We start from the raw sequence: 25,371 nt of genomic DNA, 5'->3' as shown, positions 1-25,371 counted from the left end.
ACAGTTTACTCCCTAAATGCCCACGAGAGGTGGGGCAGGTCTGGGTCAAAGCTGGCAGCTTAGACCTCAATCCAGGTCTCTCACATGAGTGACAGGAGCTCACTTAGGTGACCCATCACCACTTCCAACAGTCTATATCAACAGGGGGGGAATCAAGAGCCAGAGCCAGGCATGGAACCAGGCACTGCAGTGTGGGATGTGGGCCTCTCAACCATGTCTCAACCTCTAGACCCAATGAATACCCCTGTACTAGAATCTTGTAGTTGAGATAATTACTTTAGTTCTTAGCTTCACTTTGGATACAATAATCTGTCTCTTTTCATTCATTGAAATGATTGGCTAGGACAGTATATCAAACTAGGTAAATATTTGGAAATGGCCAAGTTGGCATATCCAGCAGCTGGTGAATGCAGGATGCCTGAAGGTAGTAAAAGCAGAAGATCCATGGAAAAATAAATGATCTCTGCTCAGCTTCCCCAAACATGTTTCTTTTTGTCTAAAGTGTCTTGTATGAATAAAAATTTTTAAGAATCATGAAAGAATTGCACTATAAATTATATTTTTAAAAGGTTACTGAAAAAAATCCGAATTATATTGATAGGTTACTCTCATTTTAAGTAGTTTTATACTATTTTTATAAAATACTTAAAAGTGGGCTAGAATTCATTGAGTGAAAGTGACATTGAATGTGAATCCCAAATGTGTATTTGTTTGTGTTCATTCTCCACAGAAACAGGATTATAGTTTTGTGAATAACCTCTCTTTTGTAGTTTGCAAGACATATCAAGAAATCTGAAGGCCAGAAAATTCCTAAAGTTGAATTACAAATATCTATTTATGGAGTAAAAATTCTAGAACCCAAAACAAAGGTAAGGCTTATTTTTGAGCGCCAAAAGCATTCTATTCTATAATTAATTATAATTATATCCCGATTTCTATGAATATTTTAAGTGGTTTACCAATTTGAACTGTTCTGAGTTAATGGCAATTTAAAACTCTATATCATTATAAGAGGAAAAAAGCTTTTGGAATTAATTTGCAAGTAGTCTGTCATTCAGCCTGTGTTTGGAATGTAATAAGTTATATTAAGACTATTCAGCATTTGGGCTTGCATTAGGGAATTTTTCTGCATATAATGTGAAAATGATATATTCAGTGTGGTTCAGTGTTTGGGAAACAAGGTAAACATCTGTGTTGTTTACTAAAATGTCCTGTATTGTCTTGTATTTTATTTCCTGTAGACGTAATTGCCTTGTATTAGTTTCCTAGAACTGCCAAAAAATACCGCAAAGTGGATTAGACAATAGACATGTATTTTCACACCATTCTGGAGGCTGGAAGTCCAGGATCCAGATGTCACTAGGGCTTTTTTGCTTTTTTCCTAAGGCCTCTGTCCTATGCTTTCAGACAGCTGTCTCCTTGCTGCCCATTTAAATGCTCATCCTTTTTGCAAACATAGGGCTGGTATGTGTTTACACGTCCTCTTTTATCTTCCTCAAGCACACTGGTCAGATTGGATCAGAGACTACACAAACAGCCTCATTTTACCTTGATTATCTTTTTAGATGCTTTTATCACCTATTTAAAGAACAACTTTAGACAGATTAGATTTAGCAGAATCTAGTTGAGCAAACAATTCCTGACTCTGCAGTACTCGGAACTAAAAGAAGTTTCTACAGCACCACCCAACCGGGAAGCAGGCTTCTGTAGATCCTGGTAGGGAAGTCACCACATTGACTGCCGCTGGACAGCCGCATTATTTGGGCCTGATGTATTGAACTCTGCCTGTGGCTGACCGAAACTCAGCTGTTTATTCTACAGCTAAGTGTGAGGTTTTGGTTGGTTTAAATACAAAGTTAAGTTGCAGGTTGCAGAACGCAGGATATGGAGACAAGCTCAGGGTTGTGACTGCCAGCATTTTTAATTTAACATTCCAGATACCATCACATTCTGATGTACTGAAGGCTAGGGCTTCAACATATGAATTTTATGGAAACACAACTCAGTCTATAACATAATATAAACCCAATGTTCCTTTTTCGCCCCATACAAATCCAATAAAAATATTCATAGATATATTAACTATTCTAGACTCAAAATCAATAAATATACTTGGTGTGGACTAAAATGCTGCTTTCCAAAATTCCTATGTTGTAGTCTTTCTCCACCATCTCACTGTATTTGGAGACTTGGCCTTTATAGAGGTAATCAAGGATAAGTAAGACCTTTGGGGCGGGATCTTTAACTCAGTATAACTGGTGACCTTGTAAGAAGAGGAAGAAACAGTAGGGATGCTCACACAGAGGAAATTTCAAATGACAACATAAGAGAGAAGCAACCATCTACAAGCCAAGGAGAGAGCCCCAGAGAAACCAAAGTGACTGACTCTTTGATCTTGGACTTCTAAACTTAAGAACCATGAGTAAGCAAATTTTTGTCATGTAACCAACCCAATCTGTGCTACTTGTTATGGCTGCCCTAGTAAATTAGTATAATAATACTTTATGCACAATTCCTCAGAACTATTGTTTAAGCAAGAAGAGTTGGGAGAAACTGGTTAACATTCAACTCCAGTTATTTTACAAATACATGTTATTAAATCTTTTCCCTAACAATATAGCATGCTTATTCATAATATTCATTTAATTAGAAGCCAAAGGAAACCCTGCATTGTAAACAGATTATGAAAATATTTTAACTGGTCTGTAACTCTGCATTAGTCTAGCAAGTACTTTCCTGCCATTTAAGCATGGTCTGTGGAACAGCAGCATCAATATCTACTGGGTGGGCCGGCACCACGGCTCACTAGGCTAATCCTCTGCCTGTGGCGCATCACTCCGGGTTCTAGTCCCGGTTGGGACGCCGGTTCTGTCCCGGTTGCTCTTCTTTCAGTCCAACTCTCTGCTGTGGCCTGGGAGGGCAGTGGAGGATGGCCCAAGTGCTTGGGCCCTGCACCCGCATGGGAGATTAGGAGGAAGCACCTGGCTCCTGGCTTGGGATGGGTGCAGCGCGCCGGCCATAGCGGCCATTCAGGGGTTGAACCAACGGAAGGAAGACCTTTCTCTCTGTCTCTCACTGCCTAACTCTGCCTGTCAAAAAATAAAAAAAATATACTGGGTGAATGTTAGGATCTTTGAACTCTGTATCAGAAATACTGAATCTCTATCTGCAGTTTCAAAGGAAACCCAGCAGTTCATTTGCACATTAACCTTGAGGAGATCTGGTGTGGTACACCTTTGGTGGCTACATGCAATAGACCTCATTGTCAAAATCTGTCCTTCCTTTTGTTTTAGGAAAAGTGGTAATTTAAGGAAAAATGAAATATAATTGGTCCTAAATAAATGTACAAATTGCTGTGTATACATGTATGGGGCATGATTTTAAAATACATTATTAATCTAATGAGGACTTTATAGAAAATAGGGCCTTTATTTTTCTTTCTCACTTGGATGGGTGAAAATGAAGGAGAAAGCCATCTCAGCAAGGCTCTGAGAGGTGTTTTGCTTTCTCTTTTCTTTTTTTGTCCCTTTCTACTGTTCTTACTTGTCCCTCACATGAAGACTATGCAGTGCTGGAAACTGGTGCTATTGATAACTTGCAGATAAGAGTGTTTAATGATCTTTTGTCACAACTCTTATAAAATATCACTAGCATTAAAGGACTTGTGTTTTCTCACTGTGGTTTACTGTGTCCCAAAGTCTCTGTTGTGTCTATTACATTTAAGATCATGAGTATCTATCACAGCAGCAATAAAAGAATCTCAGAAAAGTACAGAACTTGCAATGTCAATGTCAGCTTCCTAGTCTTTTTTTTTTTTTTTTCTGGTGGGGAGGAAGGTAGGAAGATATCTTTGCTAATCTGAACAAATATTAGGATGATTCCCACTGTTCATAACCAAAGGCTCTCTGTGATCATACTGATGATTAGTGAATGGATAAGGACAAATGTAGATTCCATTACCAGCTACTTAACCAGTGTGTTTGGCATATTTTCTATAAACAGAGAAAAGAAATCCTTTATCTATATTGTATACCAATCGTATATTCTCATTATCTATCATTAACATGGCTATATGATCGATAAAATAATGTTTGGAAATTATATTGTGGTTGAGGGTTATTGTTCGGTTGACTATGCTACCATTACAATAAATGAAAAAGAATGTGAGTTTCAAAGTTAGTCACTTGGAAAAATATAGGAAAGTATACTCTGAGACAAAATTGGCAGTTATGTAAGTACTAATAAAAAGAACATGGCTTTGTGAAAAATCTGGAGTGAATCCCTCTCTTTCGGTACTGTATCTCCATTCTATTGAAACAGATTAGGCTATCTAATAAGTCCAATAAATACTACAACCATATAGTGTACTTCCTCATTTTAATTTGTATCCTTGCAAAGCAAATCTGTCTATCCTATATTATGTATTCATTTTTAGTCTGATAAATAATTATGTGAATCAGTGATAGATCAAATCTTAGCAAACTCATGTATCAGATTCTGAACTTGGAAAGATAAGGTTCTTCACTATAACAGCATTACTCATTTTGATCAGGAGACCTACAAGTCTCACTGGAGTGAAGACAGAAAATTTTATAGCAGACACCCCAGGTATTTATACTACAGATTGTCTGAAATCACATTAGAGAAACATTAGTAGATCTGATCTAAAGTAAAGCTTTGTGACAAGACATGCAGCCAGTCCTCTTTGGATGAAAACTAGAATTACTTCCATTTCAATATTCAAACACCTACTACACAGAGTGGGTTGCCTGAGTTTCTGATTGGTATTCTTAGTATTTCAATTCATCTTACAAAAAGATATTTATAACTACAATAGAAAATAGAATGACTGATATTTCTACTCACTTGCATCAGTCATAGTAAAATAAAAACATACTTCTTATCTACATTAAACATGTTTCATAAAACTGTGAGGAGTGAGTAAATATTTCAAATGTCAACTGCTGATATTTTAACTAATAGTAATTTTAAAATTTATATAAGTAATTTTATACTTTGCATATGTTTTATAATTTTGTGTTTGTGCTTGTGAATGAGAGAGAGAGACATGAGAGACAGGGAGAGAAAGGCAACTGTACCTATGAGGGACTTTCAAAAATTTCATGGAACATGTACATTATAGAAAAGTTATATGTGAATATCAAAAGCAATTTTACACCAAAATAAATACTTTTAATGTCATTTTCCACAAATTTTTAAGATTACCCTCATATTTACCTGATTGCAGTATTTGTCTTTCTACTAATTAGCAAGGTTGTTTCAATCATGTAGGCCTTCCTCTCTACTGTTCAATTAAAAATGTTACAGAGGTCATAAGATGACACTCCTAGACAGAGAAGTTTCAAGAGTGTATGTGTAGTCAAGAAGGTAAGTGGGGCTGGGCTGTTGCGCAGTGGTTAAAGCCCCAGCCTGCAGCGCCGGCATCCCATATAGGCACCAGTTCTAGTTCCGGCTGCTCCTCTTCTGATCCAAGTCTCTGCTATGGCCTGGGAAAACAGTAGAGGATGACCCACATCCTTGGGCCCCTGTACCCTCGTGGGAGACCCAGAGGAGGCTCCTGGTTCCTGGCTTCAGATCAGCTCAGCTCTGGTAGTTGTGATCATTTGGGGAATGAACCAGTGGAATGGAAAACCTCTCTCTGGCTCCACCTCTCTCTGTAATTCTGTCTTTCAAATATATAAGATAATTCTTTTAAAAAATATACGTAAAATAAAATTCAATAAGAAAACCAAGTACAACATAGTGGCATGCATTGCATGAAAGTGTGTGCAAATGAAACTACATTAGCAACTGTAATGTGATTAGTAGCAGAGAAATAAAAATAAAAGAGTTCTGGTTAAAAAGGATTCTCTTAATTTATGTAACTTTTTGGTGGTGTCTTAATCTCTCTGGGCTTCAATGTTCTAATATAACTTGCAAGATTTAAAGTATATGAGCTCTTAAGACTGTAGCTCAGAAAGTCTGTGTAACTTTGATCCTTTTCTATTATGCTTATTTTTTTCCAAGCACTCCTGAAATGAATATTTTAGCTTAATCCTGAGTCAGGAGGTCCATATCCATTACATGCTTGTTTATGTTTGGGGTGCAAATGATTATAAAACCAAAGCTTGACAGATGATTTTTTACACTTCTGAATTCATGTGTTATATCTCATTAACTCAAGCGGGTGTTTCAGAAGATGGAAAAGATCCCATCAACTGTATTTCTTTCCATCTGTGTTCACAGGAAGTCCAACACAATTGCCAGCTTCATAGAATCTCATTTTGTGCAGATGATAAAACTGACAAGAGGATATTCACTTTCATATGCAAAGATTCTGAGTCAAATAAACACTTGTGCTATGTATTTGACAGCGAGAAGTGTGTAAGTATGCCAGATGTTTTGGGGTGGTTTGTTCTATTACAAGTCAGGAATTGTCTTGTTTCCGGCATTAATAAAGTATTTGGAAATGCATAAAGCCTGCAAATACTTGACTACACTAATAGATTCATTCTGTCATGAGAATACGCTTCAGGATTTCACTGTTAACTAAATTCTCATGTTCATGGACATAAACTTGCATGCAAATTTCTTTTGTTAGAATATCTTATCTGTTTAATTCATGCATGTAGTTCTTTCATAGTCATGTTACATGCAATTTTAATTTTTGATACGATTTAGTAAGATGAACATAACGCAAGGAGTAGTGGTATGCACAAATGTTCCCTCCTCCTGGAATGTTACAGATTGGATGAAAATTAATATTCTAAACTTCAGTAAAGAAACTCTTTATGGCTTCTTAAAAATTGCTCTGAAGCTTTAAATATTTGGTTCTTGATGCTTATTATTCAGAAAAACTAATACAGTGAAAGGTAAAAGTATAATGTGTTTCTGTGTGTGTCTCTTTTGAAAGTAATCTACAGTTTTGGCAAGTAATAAAAGTTAGGACATTCTAAATTAAATCTTGTAACTATTGTTTAATCATCTAGAATCTTAAGGAAAACCTGATGTCTTGATTAAAAGAATAAGTTAATTCTAATCATGACCTACTCTGAGTTCCTGTTATAAAACATGAGATGTGAATTCTAAGCAATCATTGTAGCTGTTGATGGCTTCCATGAAGGAAGAACATCTAGCTTCAACAACATTATTGGCTTAGGCAATACTTAGAAATTAATACATTTATTTGATCCTTCATCTTGCTGTCAGAAATAGCAGAGGACAACTATTATCATCACTATTGCATGATTTTTTCCTCTGATTTCAGTATGTGTACTTCTTGGGAATAAATATGAGCACATTTTTATTTGTCCCTGTAATTCCTGCATCAGGTAGGCAATAGATGCTCAATGAACTTCTCCTAAAGAAAAAAAATCTTGTTGAAAATTAATCGAAAGTAGCACAATTTGTTATCTGTGTCTTGTAAGCATTAAAAACTTTTATACTTTAAAAGGCAACATGATATGCTAAGCCACTTGGTATCATAATATCTTCAGAATTTGATAAACATTATGAAACATCTCATCAGAAAATATACTTACTCATATAAAACAGTATTGTGTTTACAGCAAAACATTTTATAAGTTTATTTGAAATATATCCTATTGAATAAACACATTATATTTACATATATCAAGTACTTCTTAACCATGATTATTTGCAGATGTTTTTCTCAAAGTGACTGAGAAAATTAAGTTGGTATTTGGTGAATGTATTCTCTGTGGGATATATATATAATGATCTTTTACCTCATTACCAAACAGTAAACTCAGTTGCCCTTCTTTCTTACTTTATATGTAGAAATAAACTGAGTCCTTTGAAATGTTCAAAGAGTTCATATAGTTCTTACACACTTGTGCCATTTGTTTTACCTTTCTTAACTATGTTTTTTTACCTTTCTTAACTTGTTTCATGATCATAAAATACAAGCTGGCCAGAACCCCTATGTAGTTATACTAACTTTTAAAAGTATAAACCTGATTCTTTCTGATCATAATTATCTTTAATTGACCATCAGAATTTCAATTCCCATGACACTTTTCTCTTTATAGATAGAATATTAATTTTCTTTTTCTTGAAGGTTTAATGTTATTTATTAAAGCTATCCCAGTGATTCAGTCACCAGGGTGCATAATTCACAGGGGTGCCTTTAAAATTATAATTCTTTGGCTTTTGCATAAAAAAGCTTTTTTGTGGGGGCTGAAAGTCAGGAAATCTATATTTTGCAAGTTCGTCAAATGATTCTGCTCCAGGTAGATGAAGTTTGGTCTTTGAAAACCAAGGGTTCCGGCCGGCGCCGTGGCTCACTTGTCATGACTGGGGCCTTCTCCTTATCCGTTCATTGTAGTCTATCTTTTCACTATCTCTAAGAGAGTTTGAAAGCCACATGGAACTGATCCTAATATTCCACAAGACTGAAACATACTGCTTTATTCACAGCAGTATGTTCTGTCAATGAGCCGCTCCCCCCATCGTGACAGTGAAGACTATATGAGGACCAGATTGTTCAGCCTACAAATTAAATAAGGAGAACCTCTGTTCTCAGCAGGGAGGAATAAAGCTATGGTTTTATACCTTCATTTTCTTTTCCTGAAATTGTGTCAGAGGAATCCACCTAAAACAGGAAGTTTAAATAATATTCAGATACCCTAGATTCAACTGAAAACTTCTCTTCATTATCAACCAGGCAAATCCTAAACTAAATGAAAATGTCAACCACTAGATTCCAAATTGAGATGCCAGAGATATTAGAATTATAGGATGAAGGTCTTATTAAAGACAAATAAAACATAATAAAGTGAGCATTTGCAAGCATACTTTAAAAAATGAAAATGTAGAAATTCTTATCAATGAAATAGAAAACTTAAGCAATAAAATAGAAAAATATAACAGTCAATAACTTGAAAGATTGACAAATAGAAAATACCCTACCTGAACACCTAAGAGATACTTAGGTACATGTGTATGTATATGCATAAACACACACACACACACACACACACACACACACAAACACGGCCCTGTGGAATTATAACAAATTCTTTTTTTTAAATTTTTTTATTATATGCATTTTTTAACTTTTACTTAATGAATATAGATTTCCAAAGTACAGCTTATGGACTACATTGGCTCCCCCCTTCCCCCTGATGATTTCCCTCCCACCCACAACCCTCCCCTTTCCCGCTCTCTGTCCCCTTCCATTCATATCAAGATTCATTTTCAATTTTCTATATATACAGAAGATCAGTTCAGTATACATTGAGTAAAGATTTCAACAGTTTGCACCCACATAGAAACACAAAGTGAAAAATACTGTTTTAGTACTCGTTATAGCATTAAATCTCAATGTGCAGCACATTAAGGACAGAGATCCTACATGAGGAGTAAGTGCACAGTGACTCCTATGGTTGACTTTACAAATTGACACTCCTGTTATGGCATCAGTAATCTCCCTATGCTCCAGTTATGAGTTTCCAAGGCTATGGAAGTTGAGTTCTCCGACTCTTATCTTATTTAGACAAGGTCATAGTCAAAGTGGAAGTTCTCTCCTCCCTTCAGAGAAAGGTTCCTCCTTCTTTGAAGACCTGTTCTTTCCACTGGGATCTCACTCACAGAGATCTTTCATTTAGTAGTTTTGTGTTGTTGTTTTTTTTTGTTTGTTTTTTTTTGTTTTTGTTTTTGTTTTTGTTTTTTTTTTTGCCAGAGTGTCTTGGCTTTCCATGCCTGAAATACTCTCATGGGCTTTTCAGCCGGATCCGAATGCCTTAAGGGCTGATTCTGAGGCCAGAGTGCTGTTTAGGACATCTGCCATTCTATGAGTCTGCTGTGTATGGCGCTTCCCATGTTGGATCGCTCTCCCCTTTATTTATTCTGTCGGTTAGTATTAGCAGGCACTAGACTTGTTTATGTGATCCCTTTGACTCTTAGTCCTTTCATTATGATCAATTGAACTGAAATTGATCACTTGGACTAGTGAGATGGCATTGGTACATGCCACCTCAATGGGATTGAATTGGAATCCCCTGGTATGTTTCTAACTCTACCATTTGAGGCAAGTCAGCTTGAGCATGTCCCAAATTGTACATCTCTTCCCTCTCCCATTCCCACTCCCATGTTCAACAGGGATCACATTTCAGTTAAATTTCAACACTTAAGAATAACTGTGTATTAATTACAGAATTAAACCAGTAGTATTAAGTAGAACAGACAAAAAACTACTAAGAGGGATAATGTATTAAGTTGTTCATTAACAGTCAGGGCTATGCTGATCAAGTCACCGTTTCTCATAGTGTCCATTTCACTTCAACAGGTTTCCTTTTTGGTGTCCAGTCAGTTGTCACCGATCAGGGAGAACATATGATATTTGTCCCTTTGGGACTGGCTTATTTCACTCAGCATGATGTGTTCCAGATTCCTCCATTTTGTTGCAAATGACTGAATTTCATTGTTTTTTACTGCGGTATAGTATTCTAAAGAGTGCATATCCCATAATTTCTTTATCCAATCTACCATTGATGGGCATTTAGGTTGGTTCCAGGTCTTGGCTATTGTGAATTGTGCTGCAATAAACATTAGGGTGCAGACCGCTTTTTTGTTTGCCAATTTAAATTCCTTTGGGTAAATTCCAAGGAGTGGGATGGCTGGGTTGAAAGGTAGGGTTATCTTCAGGTTTCTGAGGGATCTCCAGACTGACTTCCATAGTGGCTTGACCAGTATAACATAAATTCTAACATTTGTTTGTCATCAGAGTCCGAGAAATAGAGAAGAAAAAAAATGCAAGGTAGCCTTTAAAATGTGCTCAAAAATTGTTGAAAGCTTCCAAAATTTGGCTAATTATGTAAATCTATATTCAAAAATTGAAGTGAAGTAAATAGGTTATTTCAAATAAAACCACACTAACACACATCAGAATCAAGCTTTTGAAAAGTAAAAAAAAAGAAAGCAAAAAAAAGTAATCAAGACCTTTATCAAAGGTAGAAAATGGATTTGCAGTGCCAACCAAAAAAAAAACAAAAAAAATCAGGTCAAACCAGAATTCTGTTTCAAGAAAAAATATACTTTAACAAAATTCTATATCCAGAAAACGTACTTTAACAATCAAAGATGAATAAAAAGTTACAGATGAAATAAAATTAAGATTATGTGTCAGTACTAAACCTTCCGTAAAACAGCTAAAGGAAGTTTTCTGAACACAAAGGAAGTAATAAAAGAAGAAATTTAAGAACACAGGGAAGGAAAAAAGAACAGGATGAACAAATACATGGGTCAATATTGAGTTTCCCTAAATTATGTTTGATCATAGAAGCAACAATGATTCTTTGATGTGATTCTAAATATACATATATACATGCACATATACACACCTGTACACATATAAACATGCATGTGTGTATAATATGTATACAAATATTTATATATGATATTTGTAAGGCAGTTATGCATGGAGCAAGTAAGATGAGAATGTGTAAAGTAAATAAGTTCTCTGCACCTTCCTTTAATTGAAAAAACATCATCAGGCAACAGTGCTAAGTTACATAAATGTAATGCTAATCCTAGAGCAACCACTAAAATTTTATATAATGAAGTACATTTTGAAGCACTATGGATGAATCAAAATTTTGTCATAAAATATTTTGAAAATCCACAGGAATGAATTAAAAAGGAAAGACAAATTATCTGAAATAATTGTGTTAGGAATTAACTCAACTTTTTAAATAAAGATTAAGAAAAAAATAGCAATGAGTGGGTGTTAGGTGCAGTAGTTGAGTTGACATTTGAAATGCCCACATCCCATGTCAGAGTACCTGACTGCTTCATTTCTAATTCAGGCTTCCTGATAGCAAACAGCCTGAGAGGCAGTTAATTGGTGTTGCAGGTACTTGGGTCCTTGATACCCAGGTGGAAGCAGATTGGATTTTGGGTTTCTGGATTAAGTCTGGCCCAACCCTGACTGTTTCAGGCATTTATAGAGTCATTCAGTAGGTGGAAGAGCTCTCAAAATCTGTCTGCCTTTCAAATAAAATGAAAATAAATAGGTAGAAATTGTTTTTTAAAATGGCAATAACAAGAAAAATATTGAAATGACAGACTTAAGCTCTGATGTATTAAAAATCACGTTAAATGTAAATGGTTGAAATAGCCCAATTAAGGAGAGAACCTCCACTTTGACTATGACCGTGTCTAAACAAGATAAGAGTCGGAGAACTCAGGGGGCTTCCATAGCCTTGGAAACTCATAACTGGTGCATAGGGAGATTACTGATGCCATAAACAGGAGTGTCAATTTGTGAAGTCAACGGCAGGAGTCACTGTGCACTTACTCCTCATGTAGGATCTCTGTCCTTAACGTGCTGTACACTGAGGCTTAATGCTATAACGAGTACTCAAACAGTATATTTCATTTTGTGTTTCTATGGGGGTGCAAACGATTGAAATCTTTACTTAATGTACACTAAACTGATCTTCTGTAAAAAAAAAATTATCAAAAAAAAAAAATGAATCTTGATGTAATGGAAGGGGAGAGGGGGTGGGAAAGGGGAAGGCTGCGGGTGGGAGGGACATTATGGGGGGGGAGCCATTGTAATCCATAAGTCATACTTTGGAAATTTATATTCATTAAATAAAAGTTTTAAAAAAAAATTTTTAATGTCCTAAAAAAAAAAAAAAAAGAAATAGCCCAATTAAAATATTTTGCCATGAGAATTTCTTTACAGTGGAATGAGGGAAAATGTAGAAATTACTTGTATAAAGTTAAAAAATAAGTAAAATATTTTTCAGAGTGGATTTAAAACCTATAACCCAGATATATATTGGCTACAAGAAAATTGCTGCAAATATAATGATATAGACAGGCATGAAATAGAAGAATTAGAAGAGATAAGAGCATGCAAATATTATTCAAAGAATGCAGAATGAACTATATTAATACCAGATAGAATCCAATTCAGTGTGAAGAAAATTACCAGAGACCAGGAGAATTATATTATAATAAAAGGGACATGCCACCAAGAAGACAAAGTATCTAAAATATGTATTGCCAAATACTAGAACTACAGGTTAGAAACGAAATAGGTAAAATGGAAAAGACAAGTGAATCAATGGAAGGAAGACCTTTCTCTCTGTCTCTCTATCTCACTGTCTATAAATCTCTCTGTCTCTCTCTTTCACTGTCTAACTCTGCCTGTCCAAAAAAAAAAAAATCCAATATCATTAATCAATAGAATCTAATCAACAGAGAATTCTATCCACCAACAGCAGAATGTATATTGTTTTTTAAGGGATAAAGAAACATGTGCTAAAGTATATCATACTCAAGGTATAGAAATTAATTCATTAAGAAAAAAGAATATCTCTAATCAATAGTATAAATTTCATCTCAAGAACCTAAATAGTTTGAGAAGAATTGGAGTTAGTTCTTCTTGAAATGTCTGGTAGAATTCAGCAGTGAATCCATCTGGTCCTGGGCTTTTCTTTGTTGGGAAAGAATAGATGCAAAAATCCTCAATAAAATTCTCGCCAATAGAATGCAACAACACATCAGAAAGATCATCCACCCAGACCAAGTGGGATTTATCCCTGGTATGCAGGGATGGTTTAATGTGCGCAAGACAATCAATGTGATACACCACATTAACAGACTGCAGAAGAAAAACCATATGATTATCTCAATAGATGCCGAGAAAGCATTTGATAAAATACAACACCCGTTCATGATGAAAACTCTAAGCAAACTGGGTTTGGAAGGAACATTCCTCAATACAATCAAAGCAATCTATGAAAAACCCACAGCCAACATCCTATTGAATGGGGAAAAGTTGGAAGCATTTCCACTGAGATCTGGTACCAGACAGGGATGCCCACTCTCACAACGGCTATTCAATATAGTTCTGGAGGTTCTAGCCAGAGCTATTAGGCAAGAAAAAGAAATTAAAGGGATACAAATTGGGAAGGAAGAACTCAAACTATCCCTCTTTGCAGATGACATGATTCTGTATTTAGGGGACCCAAAGAACTCTACTAAGAGACTATTGGAACTCATAGAAGATTTTGGCAAAGTAGCAGGGTATAAAATCAATGCACAAAAATCAACAGCCTTTGTATACACAGACAATGCCATGGCTGAGGAAGAACTTCTAAGATCAATCCCATTCACAATAGCTACAAAAACAATCAAATACCTTAGAATAAACTTAACCAAGGATGTTCAAGATCTCTACGATGAAAATTACAAAACCTTAAAGAAAGAAATAGAAGAGGATACCAAGAAATGGAAAAATCTTCCATGCTCATGGATTGGAAGAATCAATATCAGCAAAATGTCCATTCTCCCAAAAGCAATTTACAGATTCAATGCAATACCAATCAAGATACCGAAGACCTTCTTCTCAGATCTGGAAAAAATGATGCTGAAATTTATATGGAGGCACAAGAGACCTCGAATAGCTAAAGTAATCTTGTACAAAAAAAAACAAAGCTGGAGGCATCACAATACCAGATTTCAGGACATACTACAGGGCAGTTGTAATCAAAACAGCATGGTACTGGTACAGAAACAGATGGATAGACCAATGGAACAGAATTGAAACACCAGAAATCAACCCAAACATCTACAGCCAACTTATATTTGATTCTGGAGCAATGACAGTCTATTCAATAAATGGTGCTGGGAAAATTGGATTTCCACGTGCAGAATCATGAAGCAAGACCCCTACCTTACACCTTACACAAAAATCCACTCAACATGGATTAAAGACCTAAATCTACGACCTGACACCATCAAGTTACAAGAGAACATTGGAGAAACCCTTCAAGATATTGGCACAGGCAAAGAATTTCTGGAAAAGACCCGGGAGGCACAGGCAGTCAAAGCCAAAATCAACTCTTGGGATTGCATCAAATTGAGAAGTTTCTGTACTGCAAAAGAAACAGTCAGGAGAGTGAAGAGACAACCGACAGAATGGGAAAAAATATTTGCAAACTATGCAACAGATAAAGGGTTAATAATCAGAATCTACAAAGAGATCAAGAAACTCCACAAAAACAAAACCAACAACCCACTTAAGAGATGGGCCAAGGACCTCAATAGACATTTTTCAAAAGAGGAAATCCAAATGGCCAACAGGCACATGAAAAAATGTTCAAGATCATTAGCAATCAGGGAAATGCAAATCAAAACTACAATGAGGTTTCACCTCACCCCGGTTAGAATGGCTCACATGCAGAAATCTACCAACAACAGATGCTGGCGAGGATGTGGGGAAAAAGGGACACTAACCCACTGTTGGTGGGAATGCAAACTGGTCAAGCCACTATGGAAGTCAGTCTGGAGATCCCTCAGAAACCTGAAGATAACCCTACCTTTCAACCCAGCCATCCCACTCCTTGGAATTTACCCAAAGGAATTTAAATTGGCAAACAAAAAAGCGGTCTGCACCCTAATGTTTATTGCAGCTCAATTCACAATAGCTAAGACCTGGAACCAACCTAAATGCCCATCAACGATAGACTGCATAAAGAAATTATGGGATATGTACTCTTTAGAATACTATACCGCAGTAAGAAACAACGAAATCCAGTCATTTGCAACAAAATGGAGGAATCTGGAACACATCATGCTGAGTGAAATAAGCCAGTCCCAAAGGGACAAATACCATATGTTCTCCCTGATCGGTGACGACTGACTGGACACCAAGAGGGAAACCTGTTGGAGTGAGGTGGACACTATGGGAAATGGTGGCTTGATCAGCATAGCCCTGACTGTTAATGAACAACTTAATACATTATCCCTCTTAGTAGTTTTTTTTATCTGTTCTACTTAATATGACTGATTTAGTTCTGTAATTGATGCACATTTATTCTTAAGTGTTGAAAATTAACTGAAATGTGATCCCTGTTGAACATGGGAGGGGAATGGGAGAGGGAAGAGATGTATAATTTGGGACATGCTCAGGCTGACTTGCCCCAAGTGGTGGAGTTGGAAGCATACCAGGGTATTCCAATTCAATCCCATTGAGGTGGCATGTACCAATGCCATCTCACTGTTCCAGGTGATCAATTTCAGTTCACAGTTGGTCATGGTGGAGGGACTGGGAGTCAAAGGGAGCACATAGACAAGTCTAGTACCTGCTAACGCTAACCGATGGAGTAAATAAAGGGGAGAGTGATCCAACATGGGAAGTGAGATACTCAGCAGACTCATAGAATGGCAGATGTCCTAAATAGCACTCTGGCCTCAGAATCAGCCCTAAAGGCATTCGGATCTGGCTGAAAAGCCCATGAGAGTATTTCAGGCATGGAAAGCCAAGACACTCTGGCAAAAGATCTCTGTGAGTGAGATCCCAGTGGAAAGAACAGGTCATCAAAGAAGGAGGTACCTTTCTCTGAAGGGAGGAGAGAACTTCCACTTTGACTATGACCTTGTCTAAACAAGATAAGAGTCGGAGAACTCAGAGGGCTTCCATAGCCTTGGAAACTCATGACTGGAGCGTGGGGAGATTACTGATGCCATAGACAGGAGTGTCAATTGGTAAAGTCAACAACAGGAGTCACTGTGCACTTACTCCTCATGTAGGATCTCTGTCCTTAATGTGCTGTGCATTGAGATTTAATGCTATAACGAGTACTCAAACAATATATTTCACTGTGTGTTTCTATGGGGGTGCAAACTGTTGAAATCCTTACTTAATGCATACTAAACTGATCCTCTGTAAAAAAAAAAAAAAAAAAGAAATTATCAACTCCCAACTTGACTCTCACTGGGATTAAACATGACAATAGGTCTGATCTGATTTCATCATCATTTAAAAAAAATCATCTATTATTTTTCACTTTATGTTTCTGTGTGGGAGCAAACTGTTGAAATCCATACTTAATGTATACTAAGCTGATCTTCTGTATATTAAGATAATCGAAAATGAATCTTGATGTGAATGGAAGGGGAGAGGGAGTGGGGAAGGGGAGGGTTGTGGGTGGGAGGGACGTTATGGGGGGGAAGCCATTGTAATCCGTAAGTCGTACTTTGGAAATTTATATTCATTAAATAAAAGTTTAAAAAAAAAAGAACCTAAAAAACCAGTGTATCAAAATAAATTAAGAATAAGCAAAAGGGAGTTTAAAGTGGTAAAAGAAGAAGCATACTAACTTGAAACCTAGAATCAATACAGAAAATCAATGATAAAAAAGAGATCAGTTTCTTTAAATATTATAAAACCAATAAAATTCTGTTGAGATTGGCAGATGAAGAGTAAAGATGCCTGTTACCAATATGATTCAAAAGAATCATGTGTTATCACTATTAGTATATGGGTAAACACATGGACTTGAACATGAGAAGAGGCATCAACTCAAATTCTTATTCTGTCATGCATAAGTTATTTCAGTAGGCAAATTAGTTAATGTTTCTGAATATCTGAATATTAGTCCATAAACTGGAAATAGCATCCATTTTACAAAATTGTTGTGAGTAAAATCAATTAATTGAGGCTACATATGTGAAGTCTCATATATAGGCATGTACATAACACATTACATTTTAATATCATTGTTTAAGGTTAATATCATTAATAATTAATAACAAAATAGAGGTATGAATACAATTTATATAATGGAATTGAATAAATAATAAGGATTTTTAGATTAGTTGGTCTCATAAACAAATTTTAGTATTATTGGGATGGGTATTTGGCTTAGTGGGTAAGCTACCAGTTGGGACACTTGCATCCCATGTCAGAGTTCAAGTCCTAGCTCTACTCTTGATTCTGGTCCCTGTTAATGTGTAGAGTGGGAAGAAAAAGTGATGGTTCCAATAGCTGAGTACCTGCTACCCACCTGGGTTGAGACACTGGTTGCCAGCTTCCCAGCTTGGGTCATTGCAGGCTTTTGGTGAGTGAACCAGTCAGTGGGAGCCTTGTCTGTCTGTGTCTGTCTCTCCTTCTCTCTCTGACTCTCAAGTAGGTAAATAATTTAATTTAAAATAATTTTTGGTGTTATTATGCTCTTAAAGCATATACAAACATATCAATAAAATCTGTACAAATACATACAGTCATTACCTCTATGGCCAAGGGGGAACCAAATTAAGGATAAAAATTAAAGGAAACAAATTTAAGCAACAATTTGCTTAATTATTTATGTGAAAGAATGAGAAGGAGAAAGAGAGAGATCTTTTATCTACTGATTCACTCTTCAAATGCCTGGAACATCTGGAACTGGGCCAGGCCAAATCCAGGAGCCTGGAACTCCATGCGTGTCCTTCACTTGGGTGGCAAGCAGGAACCCAGACACCTGGGCCAATATTTCCTGTCTCCCAGGCACATTAGCAGGAAGCTGGATCAGAAGCAGAGGCTAGACTTAACTCTGGGCACTTCAATCTGGGATGTGGGCGTCTTAAGAGAGGACTTACCCTAAGGCGCCACAATGCCAAAAGGAAACCTTAAACTTATTTGTACTGCTCAAGACTTTAGTACTACTTTATAAATATATACAGAAAATTAAAAGAAAAATAAATTAGTAAGTAAACAAAAATTTCAACATAGATGCAGCAAATTTAAAAAAGAACTAAACACTTAGATAGAATATATGAAGTAGAAAAAATAGAAAAGTTTAACATTATATTTGGAGTGACAAAAACCTAACAGTCAGTTATCTTAAGATAGATGAGAAATGCTATCTGACCAAATGAACCAAGTGAAATAAATGGTGGTGGTGATGATGTTGATGATGATAACAGCCATAAACACTTCTCGGAAAATACAGAATTTTCTAACATATGTAAAACTGAAATAATTTTTCCATCAATTCATTATTTATAGCCATTGTCTTTATTCCTGATAAACTAGGATATTTTTGCTTTTTATTTGCTAAACTACTTATTCTGTGAAGTATTAAGACTTTTTACTGTAATGTGATTCTTAACTATGTTATCTCAAACTCCACCTCCCCCCAAAAAAAGAAAGAGAGAAGGAAAGATGGTGGGAGAGAGAGGGGTAAGTAAGGGAGGGAGGTAGAGAATATCATTATGTTCTTGGAATTGTATTTACAAATCACATTGACTCTTTTAAAAACTAATTAAAAATACAAAATAGAAAATAAACAAAATAGAAGAGAGGAAATAGGGCAGAAAAAATACTGGCTGAAGAGTTTCCAAATGTGATGAAATTTGTCCCATTACAAGTCTGAGAAGTTTGGCAAACTTCAAGCTGAATAAATAACACAGGGAACAGTCCCTATTTATGTCTATGGTATGTTCGAGAGAGAGGGAAGGAGAGAAAATAAGAGAAAAGAAAGGACCTTAAAAGCAGAAAGAGAGAAACAGGCATATTGTATCACTACAGACAAGTAAGAAGTATGAAGAATGCCAAGCCACTTTAAATCAGTCTTGATGGAGGCCAGGGGGAATATAATGATATCTTTAACAGTATTAAAGTAAGGAGATATCATAAGAGAATTCCACATCTGTTTAAGACATCTTTCAAAATTTAAGTCAAAACATTTATGGGGTAAATGAAACTGGAGTAAATTATTACTAGCAGAACTTCACTGCAAGATATGATAAAAATGTTTTGTATTTGAAAAGACAAAAAAAGGAAACTGAAATGTGTAGAAAAGAAAAAAGATTAAAACGTTACTAGAAATGTTTACAATGTTGCTATATATTTAAAACAATTATTTGAAACAAGAATAAAATCATACTTGTGTCATAATGTTAACATATGACAATAATAGCACAAAGGACTAGTATGTTCATTGTTACTATTTACAAAAAAATATTAGTTCTTAAGAAGGTTGTGCTAAATTAAGGAGGCATATTATAATCATTAGGGCAATCACTAAAATTAATTCAATGGATTACAAATAAGTTTATAGGAAAACAACACTTGGTTAGTTTTTCTTTTTTTTTTTTTCATAAACCCAAAGCAAGATAGAAAAGGATGAACAAGAAACATAAAAACATATGTGCCACATAGGAAATAAAGAAAGTAAATGTAAATGTGCCACGTACTGCAATCAAATCCTAATTATTAGAAAGCTTTCTAAATGCTGATTCATTGCTCTCTAGAAAAGACACATTTTCAATGTGAAGACAAATATAGATGAAAAACACATACCCGGGGCTGGTGTTGTAGCATAGCGGGTAAACTGCCACGTGCAACCCATATGAGCACCGCTTCCTGTCCTGGCTGTTCCACTGTGGTTAATCTCCCTGCTAATGGCATGGGAAAGCAGTGGAAGATGGCCCAAGTGTTTTGACTTCTGGCTCCTGGCTTCGGCCTGGCCCAGCCCTGGCCATTTAGCCCTCTGCAAAATGAACCAGTGAGTGGAAGATCCCTTTTTCTGTCTCTCCCTTTCTCTCTGTAACTCTGATGTTCAAAATAAATAAATAAATTTTTTTAAGAAAGAAAAATATGTACCGTACAAACAGTATGCTTCAGAAAGTTAATGTGATTATATTGATAAAAAAGATGACTTCAAGGCAAGCAGTATTACCAGATATAAAAAGAGACAGCTATGATTAAAGGGCAGATGCTGTTCATGTAATCTATATTGCAGTGTATTTTTTAAAGATTTATTTATTTATCTGAAAGGTAGAGTTAGAGAGAGAGAGCAAGAAAAGGAGAAAGATCTTCCCTCCACTGGTTCACACCCCAAATGGCCCTTTATAATAGCTAGGGCTGGGCCCAGCTGAAGTCAAGGCCAGGAATTTCATCTGGATCTCTCATGTGGGTGACAGGTGCCCCAGTATTCTGACCATCGTTGCTGCTGTCCCAGGTGCATAGCAGGGAGCTGGATCAGAGTGGAAGAGCCAGGGCTCGAACTGGTGCCCATATAGGATGGATATGCCAGTTGTGCAGGCTGCAGCTTAACCCACTGAAACTCAATTCACACCACCCCTCCCCAATAATATGTTTTAAAATTTGAATTACAGACTCTAACAGAATTATAGGAAAAAGAGTAAATCTATAATCATTATTGGTTCCATGCCATTCCTAGCAACTGGCAAAAAAGTCAATAAAGTTAATGAAAAAAATAAAATAATATCATCATCACTTAGTGATCTAATTGAGATGTATGGAACTCTATCCCAAAGAACAGCAAAATATACTTTATTTGAATGAATATGGAATGTGCAAGAGATGAGCCTTGTGTTGAACCATATTGAATACTAAATAAATTTTAAAATTTTAAATATCATGGTGAATATTCTCTGACAACAAAGGATCCAAATTTTTAAAATTAAAACATCCTTTATATAGTCATAATACAAGGAAAAGTCCCAAGAAGAGTGTCAATTTGTTAAGTCAACAACAGGAGTCACTGTGCACTTACTCCCCATGTAGGATCTCTGTCCTTAATGTGCAGTTCAATGTGAATTAATGATATGACTAGTGTTCAAACAGTATTTGGCACTTTGTGTTCTGTGTGGGGGCAAACTGATGAAATCTTTACTTAATATTTACTAAATTGAACTTCTATATATAAAGATAATCAAAAATGAATCTTGATGTGAATGGAATGGGAGAGGGAGCAGGAGATGGGAGGGGTGTGAGTGGGAAGGAAGTTATGGAGGGGAAAAGCCATTGTAATCCATAAACTGTACTTTGGAAATTTATATCTACTAAATAAAAGTTAAAAAAAATACAACATACCACATTTAGTAAAAGACAAAGCAGTACTAAGAGGGAAATTTATAGCTGTTGATGCTTATATGAGAAAAGTAAATGTATTAAAATTATTCATCTTGGTCTCAACCTTAAAACATTAAATGAAGCAATAAGAACAAGGGACTGACGCTGTGGTACAGTGGGTTAAAGCCTCAACCTGCAGCGCCAGAATCCCATAAGGGTGCTGGTTCGAGTCCCGGCTGCTCCACTTCCGATCCAGCTCTCTGCTACAACCTGGGAAAGCAGTAGATGGCCCAGCTCCTTGGGCCCCTGCACCTGGGTGAGAGACCCAGAAGAAGATCTTGGCTCCTTGCTTCGGATCAGCTCAGCTCTGGTCATTGCAGTCATTTGGGGAGTGAACCAGCAGAATGGAAAGCCTCTCTCTCTTTCTGGCTCTACCTCTCTGTGTAACTCTGTCTTTGAAATAAATAAAAAATTTCTTAAAAAAAAGAACAAGTTAAAACCAGAATAGAAAGTAAAAAGATAATTGAGTAGAATCAATGAAATTGAAAACATTAAAAATCAACAAAGCCAAAATTGGTTCTTTAGTAAGGATAATACAATTTTTAAAAAAAAATGTATTAAGAACAAAAGTATGAGAAAGCACATATTACCAATTTCAGAAGGAAATGTGTAGCTATAGCTATAAATCTATAGTCTTCAAAAACATAGAGATACATAATACATAACTATTATACCAAAGCATTTGATCAGATAATATTGGTGAATATCTGATGAACTCATTTTACCAAAGTTGGCAAAGAATAAAAAGAAAATTTGAAAACATTTACCATTACATGTAATTATAATTACATATAAGTTTAATTACATATATAATTAAATCTTTAAAAACTTCTTATAACAAATGAAATAACAGGGCTGGCGATGTGGTGCAGTAGGCTAAGCTTCCACCTGTAGCACCAGTGTCCCATATGGGCACCAGTTTGTGTCCTGACTGCTCTTCTTCCAGTCCAGCTCTCTGGTATGGCCTGGGGAAGCAGTAGAAGGTGGCCCAAGTGCTTGACCTTCTGCACCCATGTGGGAGAACCGGAAGAAGCTCCTGGCTCCTGGCTTCGGATCAGTCCTGCTCTGGCCATTGGGGCAATTTGGGGAGTGAACCAGCAGTTGGAAAACCTTTCTCTCTGTCTCTCCCTCCCTCTGTCTGTAACTCTACCTCTCAAATAAATAAATAAAATCTAAAACAAAGCAAAACAAAAAACAAGTGAAATACCAACCCTAGATAACTTCCCTAGTAAGTTTTGTAAAATATTTATGAAAATATCTAATTATACATGAAAGTTTCCAAAATGTAGAGAATAAAGGAACACTTTTAAAGTCACTTTATGAAACCAGTATGACTCTGATGTAAAACGTGACAAAGACTTTATAGAACAATGAAAATCATAATCATAAACCATCGTTTCGTATGACTTAAACTTAACACTCCTTAACATAATAATTACTGGAAATCAGTGTGACAGTTTCTTATAATGTTAACCATAAATGCATTTTATGGTTTAGCAGTTACGTTCTAGGTCTTTGACCAGAAACATGAAAAAATATGTCTACAAAATGTTTTATAGGAATGTTTGAGGCTGTTCTGTTCATAATAACAAAGAACTGAGAGCCACCATGAGTGACCACTAAGAAGAAAGTGGACAAGTCAGCCGTGGTACATTCCTAACATGGAATGCTGGTCGGCAGTAAAATGCACTGACTACTGATATATACGATCTATGTGAAACTCAAACATTAAGTTAGCAAAAGAAGCCAGACACAAAAGAATACACACTTTATGATCCATTTTTAACGATAAAAAAGGCAAAACTGATCTATGGTGTTAGAATAATAGAGTGATGGTTGACCATAATAGACGTGATTTCACTAGATGTAGCCATAGGAGACCTTCTAGGAGGAATAAATATTCTAAATCTTCAGTAGGCTGATTATATCAGTATATAACTTTATTGATACACATCTGATTGTACAATTATGATTTGCACATATCATTTTTATAAACTTTGTTCATATATGCAGTTTTAAGAACATAATGATACTTCCCATCCCTCCCTCCCACTATCACCCCCCATCCTCCTTATTTCATTTCTTATTTTTCCTTTAATTTTTACAATGACACACTTTCAACTTTCTTTATAATCACAAGCGTAACCCTCTACTAAATACATTTTCCTTCATTTTTGAATGACAAATAGTTTTTCTGTATAATTATTTTATGGATGTATTTTTATTTAACTAGATTAAGTGCTTTGTTATAGCCCACTTAAATAGTGAAGTACAAAAATCAAAAAGTCAATTAGCAGGCCAGCGCCACGGCTCAATAGGCTAATCCTCTGCCTTGCGGTGCCGGCACACCAGGTTCTAGTCCCGGTTGCGGCGCCAGATTCTGTCCTGGTTGCTCCTCTTCCAGTCCAGCTCTCTGCTGTGGCCTGGGAAGGCAGTGGATGATGGCCCAAGTGCTTAAGCCCTGCACCCCATGGGAGACCAGGAGAAGTACATGGCTCCTGCCACTGGATCAGCGCGGTGCGCCGGCTGCAGCGTGCTGGCCGCAGCGGCCATTGGAGGGTGAACCAAGGGCATATAGGAAGACCTTTCTCCCTGTCTCTCTCTCTCTCTCACTGTCCACTCTGCCTGTAAAAAAAAAAAAAAAAAGTCAATTAGCTAACCTAAGTTCTATTAATAAAGTATATTCTAATCTGAGGTTGATCATAGATTATTACAAAAAATAAGATTTGCAAACATGAACTATTAATATTTAGTGTTTCTGCTGGTTTTTCTGTCATTACGAAGTTGTAAGAATTCGTCTTAATACATGTGACATATTTATGATTATTAAATCCATTGATATGTTTTTCTAAATGTACAATTTTAACTAAATAAAAAAAAATTAAGTGAATTACATTTTATAAGATACCATGGTATCTGTGGAGATATAAATGGAAAAGTGATGACTTAAAATTTTGTGGCTGTTGCTAGTTGATGGAACAGACTGTAAATTATTTACCAGGCCAAATTCAGAGGACAAGTACATTTTGTTGAATTGGCACTGTTTTTTAGAAAAATATGAAACATTTGCCATCACTTAAAATTAGGAGCTCTCATTAAATTTCAGATTTCTGACTTCGCCTTTCCTATTTAAAATCTGAAATTTCTGTGAATCGCTCTTTTCCACCAGGCCACAATTAACCTGGAACTTAATCCCAGTTGTTCCATTTAAAGAGAGCATACCTCAATTTTCCACAGACACGTCCCAGTCAGCCTCATTCAAGTTACCTGCCCAGGGCTTACCCAGACCTCCTTGTTAGGAAAAGGAAGTAAGTAGCAGAGTCACAGGAGGCCTGCACTTGGCACTGTGCTATCTCAATAAGCACTAAATACTCAAAGAATAGGGCAAAACAACTAGGAAAGAAAATACTACAGCAAAAGAGATGGGAAGTTGAACAGAAAGAACTCTTGCTTCCAACTTGAACAAATATTCCTTAATGTTCTTTTTAAAAAATTCTCAACGCCTGTAGATTGAATATTCTGTTAGGATGGGCTTCTTTGCTTCTTTCCTCAACCTCTATCCCCAGTCCTTGCCCTATTGTATCTCGTGTAAATGCTTTTTCTTCATTCAACGAAGAGTTTGGCATATTAAGGCCGGCGCCACAGCTCACTAGGCTAATCCTCCACCTAGCGGTGCTGGCACACCGGGT

General features: G+C 36.2%; 1 protein-coding gene across 10 annotated transcripts in view; it reads left to right on the top strand.

Moving 5' to 3' along the window:
• The window catches only part of GULP1 (GULP PTB domain containing engulfment adaptor 1), a 311,569-nt gene that overhangs the window by 263,924 nt on the left and 22,274 nt on the right, over window positions 1–25,371 (top strand). For all 10 annotated transcript variants that reach the window (XM_051848376.2, XM_051848368.2, XM_070070491.1 and 7 more), the window contains 2 exons: window positions 771–869; window positions 6,247–6,384. In XM_051848376.2, coding sequence (XP_051704336.1) covers window positions 771–869; window positions 6,247–6,384 — 237 coding nt within the window. The remainder of the gene's footprint in view (window positions 1–770; window positions 870–6,246; window positions 6,385–25,371) is intronic.

This window comes from Oryctolagus cuniculus, chromosome 3 (assembly GCF_964237555.1).
Source record: "Oryctolagus cuniculus chromosome 3, mOryCun1.1, whole genome shotgun sequence".
NCBI lineage: Eukaryota > Metazoa > Chordata > Mammalia > Lagomorpha > Leporidae > Oryctolagus > Oryctolagus cuniculus.
This window is presented reverse-complemented; position numbering and strand designations above follow the sequence as displayed.